This window comes from Vicugna pacos, chromosome 18 (assembly GCF_048564905.1).
Source record: "Vicugna pacos chromosome 18, VicPac4, whole genome shotgun sequence".
Classification (NCBI taxonomy): domain Eukaryota; kingdom Metazoa; phylum Chordata; class Mammalia; order Artiodactyla; family Camelidae; genus Vicugna; species Vicugna pacos.
In genome coordinates this window covers 46,587,105-46,592,104 of record NC_133004.1, presented here as the reverse complement: position 1 = coordinate 46,592,104, position 5,000 = coordinate 46,587,105, and the positions used below count along the sequence as shown (strand labels likewise).

The 5,000-nt window shown below is 64.5% G+C and overlaps 1 protein-coding gene across 1 annotated transcript; it reads left to right on the top strand.

Annotated features, from left to right (window-relative positions):
* The first annotated feature begins 525 nt into the window (after positions 1-525).
* UNCX (UNC homeobox) lies at positions 526-4,941 on the top strand. Its single transcript, XM_072942122.1, has 3 exons — positions 526-979; positions 1,212-1,387; positions 3,424-4,941. The coding sequence occupies exons 1-3, from the start codon at positions 697-699 to the stop codon at positions 4,567-4,569; spliced, it is 1,605 nt and encodes a 534-aa protein (XP_072798223.1). The 5' UTR covers positions 526-696; the 3' UTR covers positions 4,570-4,941.
* The last annotated feature ends 59 nt before the right edge of the window (positions 4,942-5,000 follow it).

Genomic DNA, 5,000 nt, shown 5'->3' with positions numbered 1-5,000 from the left:
GCCTGGAGCCGGAGAGATGAGAAGCCCTTGTAGTTTTAAATTCAATGTGACAGTTTCGGAAAGAGCGGATGATGAATCTGCTATTATTGGATCAGTCTATTTGCCGCTCAATGTCTCTCTGTAATTGGAGCAACATCACTTTAAAGGTTCAGAGAGTACAGCATTTCTGGTGAAAAATCCCCGCAACACGCCGGCGAGTGTTTTAAAGGGAAATCTATTAGCGGTTTGCGGAGGGGCGGGCGCTGGCGGCGGGGGGAGTCGCGGGCCGGGGCCGGCGGGGACCGGGGGGGGGGGGGCTCGCCGGGGCCCCTGCCCCGGCCGCTCCCGCGCCCGCCCCACGCGGGCCGCGCCCCTCCCTCGCCCCCCCGTCTTGTTGTGACAGTTCCTGATACTGTTTATTGAGGTGCATGTCAGGTATAATTAGCAATCGATATGGAAAACGTTTCCTTGCACCCAGCACGCCTCTGACGTCAGAGCCGATTAGCGCTTCTTATTGGTCCCAAATTCCCCGGGCCGCGGCTAATTATCGGGAGCTTGATGTTGATAAAGTAAAGCGCCGGAGTGCGGGCGAAGCATGTGTAGGGCTCCGGGTCCCTGTCTCCGCCGCCGCCGTCCGCGCCTCCCGCCGCTGGCCCGCCCCGGCCCCGGCCCGCGCCCCCGCGCCCCGCCGCCGGCCCGGCCGGCCCCCCGCGCGAGATGATGGACGGCCGCCTCCTGGAGCACCCGCATGCCCAGTTCGGGGGCTCGCTGGGCGGCGTGGTGGGCTTCCCCTACCCGCTGGGCCACCACCACGTGTACGAGCTGGCCGGCCACCAGCTGCAGTCGGCCGCCGCCGCCGCCGCCGCCGCCTCGGTGCCCTTCTCCATCGACGGCCTGCTCAGCGGCTCGTGTGCCGCCGCCGCCTCGGTGGTCAACCCCACGCCACTGCTGCCGGCCGCCTGCGGGGTAGGCGGCGACAGCCAACCCTTCAAGCTGTCAGGTAGACGCAGCGGGCAGGGAGGGGGACGGCGGGGGGCAGGGGACCCTACTGGGCGCCGGAGTGGGTCGCGGGCGGCCGCAGAACTGCGCGGCTCCCGCGGCTCCTCAGTCGCCGCCCTCCACCCGGCTCAGGGCGCACGGCCGCCCTCTAGGTGGCCCCTGGACAGAGGCGGGCGGGTCCGCTCCGGCCCGGGCCGGGGCTGAGCCGCGCGGCGTCCTGTGCGTGCCCGCAGACTCGGGGGACCCGGACAAGGAGAGCCCGGGCTGCAAGCGGCGGCGCACCCGCACCAACTTCACGGGCTGGCAGCTGGAGGAGCTGGAGAAGGCGTTCAACGAGAGTCACTACCCCGACGTGTTCATGCGCGAGGCGCTGGCGCTGCGCCTAGATCTGGTCGAGTCCCGAGTTCAGGTAAAGACCCGCCGTGCGTCCCGGGAGCCAGCATCCCGCCATCAGCCTGAGCGGCCCGGCTCGCCTTTGTTCTCGAGTTCTAGGTGGGAGACCGCATCCTCCGTCAGAGCCGCCGCGCGCTAGCCCGCCGGACGGTGGGGGGTCTGGGGCTCGGCGCCCCATGGAGACAGCTTGGGAGGGGCCGGTGGCGGCCCCTGAAGTAAGGAGAACAGCCGCTGCGTCCGAACCGGGGAGCTGCTTGGGGGATCCGGGCGACCGCACGAAACTAGGCTGGGGCGGGCGAGGCGGCGGGGAGGAAGCAGCCGGGCTCGGACTTGGAGGAGACTGGGGGACGGCAGATCCCGCGCCTCCGTGTCCTGGCTAAGGGCTCGGCTCGCCAGACTGCAGCGAGCCAGCGCGCGCTGGTTTGTTTACTTTCACCTCTGAAATAGTCGCATGGAAACATGTATTTTTTTCATCACTTTTCAGAAGGGGCAGCTGAGGAAGGGGAGGCGGAAACTTGAACAATTAACACATTGCGGGAATAAGAGGTGTCTGAATGTTTAACACCACCGGTTGTATCTCTCCCCAGTAATCTGATTTTATTCGGAGACTGCCAGCGGTATTCTTCTTAAAAATACAGTGTCAGTCTTGTGGATTAAAAATTCAAGATGATCCTGCATAATTAGATATTTCCCCAAAGTACAGATATCTTTTTCTGGGTCCAAGTGGTGGTGAGCGGGGTGTGGGCCGCAGCTGTGGGCACTGGGCTTGGAGGCAGAGGCTGGCAAGTTGCCTGTTTAGCATCAACAGCTTTGTCTAAAAAGGTGTTCTCTCCTGTGCTTGGGCCACCCCACATGACCTCTTCTGTTTGTAAATCCTTTTATCCAATTTGTCCTAAGTGTCTTAAGTGAAGTCAAGACCTCTTCATTTCTCCTGTAATACGATAATGAGTAATTCCTGGTGACAAGGCAGCCTGGAATTTATGCAGAAAAAGTATTTAAAAAGAAGGAAAGGGCAGGGACAGTCTTGGGGAGGTTACCACTTAGCACCTGCACCTTGGCACCGCCAAGGCTACCCCGAGACGAGCGGGCCTGCTGTTGTGCTGGTCTCTACATGGCCACAACAAAGAATTTGAATTATGGTGATCTTTGCAAAAGGGCTCAGGGGGATCTGTGTCTGTGAGTGGTGGTGGAGCCAGTGTCTCGAGCTGCTGACACCCTGGAGTCCTTCAGGCTCCCAGGACAAGGCCTGCAGAGAGGGTGGAAGAGGCAGGATGGGCCCCGGCCTCTTCTCTACAAGGCCTGGCAGCTGGCCTCTTGCTTCTCTGCCTGTCGGTCTCCAGCCCAGGCCAAGCACAACTGGTTTGAGAGGGCTGTGTTGGTGCCCTGGCCGGGACTCTTCAGAAAGAAGGACGTGTGAATGTGTTGAGGCAGGGTTGGGGGGGGTGCGGAGAGCAGGCTGCTGAAGCATCTTCCCCCCCAAGTTTGGCTTCCCAGGCCCTTCTAGAAGAAAAAGCACCCAGATTTCCCTTCACGGGAACTCCCCAAAATCTGGCCTTTGACTCAAGTCTCCAGGGAGCTGAAGACAGGTGTGGAGGGCGGCTGAGCCCAGCGGCTCTTGGTCTGCAGGCCAGACGGTCAGCACCAGCCCGGCGGGCTGCTTAGAACACAAGCTGTGAGAAGCCAGGAGGGTCGAAGAGGGCTCCCTGCTCTGTGCCTCCCCACCAGGAACCCAACGCCCTCGGTCAGGGGCCAGACCCGCCCTGCCCAACGCAGGGGCAGCTTCCAGTTCCCTGAGGTGAGAAGCTGGAGCCGGAAGCTGGCCGAGAGGCCCCATCTACCTCCTCCTTCTGGGTGGAAAAGATACTCTTTGGAACCCGCAACCTGAGTGCCGAAATCCAGCCCAGGGCCGGCTGGGCCGTGTGCCTTCGCTCGCACCCCTCGGCCGGAGCCGAGATTGTGCAGGCCTATCTGGGGGGATTGGGGAGGCCCGAAGCCCCCACGGCAAATCCGCCGCCTTACCGTGCCTTCCTTTCCCCTATCCGGCTGCTTTAGGTGTGGTTCCAAAACCGCCGGGCCAAGTGGAGGAAGAAGGAGAACACGAAGAAGGGCCCGGGGCGGCCGGCGCACAATTCACACCCCACTACGTGCAGTGGCGAGCCAATGGACCCGGAGGAGATAGCGCGCAAGGAACTGGAAAAGATGGAGAAGAAGAAGCGCAAGCACGAGAAGAAGCTGCTTAAGAGCCAGAGCCGCCACCTGCACTCGCCCGGCGGCCTATCCCTGCACAGCGCGCCCAGCTCCGACAGCGACAGCGGCGGCGGCGGCCTGTCCCCGGAGCCTCCCGAGCCGCCGCCTCCCGCCGCCGCAGCCAAGGGCCCCAGCGCGCACGCCGCCGGTGCCGCGGGTGCCGCGCCCGCACCGCCCGGCGAGCCGCCGGCGCCCGGCACCTGCGACCCCGCCTTTTTCCCGAGCCAAAGAAGCAGCACCGGCCCGCAGCTGCGGCTAGGCCGCCCCGCGGACAAGGACGCGGCCTCGTGTGCGCCCGCGGCGGCGGCGGCGGCGGAGCGCGGCGCCGCAGGCCTGCCCAAGGCCAGCCCGTTCAGCGTGGAGAGCCTCTTGTCCGACTCGCCGCCGCGCCGGAAAGCCACCCCCGCCAACGCCGCCGCCGCCGCGGGGCTGGACTTCGCGCCCGGGCTGCCGTGCGCGCCGCGGACCCTCATCGGCAAGGGCCACTTCCTGCTCTACCCCATCACGCAGCCGCTCGGCTTCCTGGTGCCGCAGGCCGCGCTCAAGGGCGGCGCGGGTCCCGAGCCGGCGCCCAAGGATGCGACGCCCGCGCCGCCCGAGCCAGCCGCGCCGCCCGCTCAGGCCAGCTTCGGGGCCTTCCCGGGGCCCGGCGGTGCTCCGGACTCGGCCTTCGCGCGCCGCAGCCCCGACGCCGTCGCCTCCCCGGGGGCCCCGACCCCGGCGACTTTCCGGGACGCAGCGGCTGCCGGGGCCGAGGGCGGCGGCGGGGACTGCGCGGATGCGGGAGCCGCCTGCCCAGCGGCCCCGCCGCCGCCACCGCTCGCGCAGTCGCCCGGGCCCGGCCCGCGGGCTCCCAGCCCGGCTGCGGAGACGGCCGCCGGTGGGGCCCCCGAGCCAGGCGCGGTGGCCGGGCCCGGCGCGCCGGAGGGCGAGGAGGTGGACATGGACTGAGGGCGGCGGCGGGGCCGAGAGAGGCGCTCAGCTGGCCCACGCTCGCTCGCTCACTCAGGCTCCGACTCACAACGAAATCAGGTGATCGGCTTAGTAACACTGCTTTTTCCTCTTCCTTCTGTTTATTTCCTTTTATTCTATTTTATTTTTATTTTTTTAAGAAAAACGCTGTATCAATTCGGACCTAGGCAGCAACCCAGGACTTGGGGTGAGACCCTCCTCCTCTCAAGCGAGCAGAAAAAGAAAACAAAAACAAAAACCCACACCCCCACAAAACCCCACAACAAGAATCCTCAGCCTTGTAAAATGCAAAAATGTCTAATAATATTTATATATGTACCATTTTTGATAAATAAAGCTGGTCAAACGCAAGCTCTCGGGTCCACTTTTTTCCACATTTCCGAGGGCCAGTCCGGCCCCTCCCCCGCTCC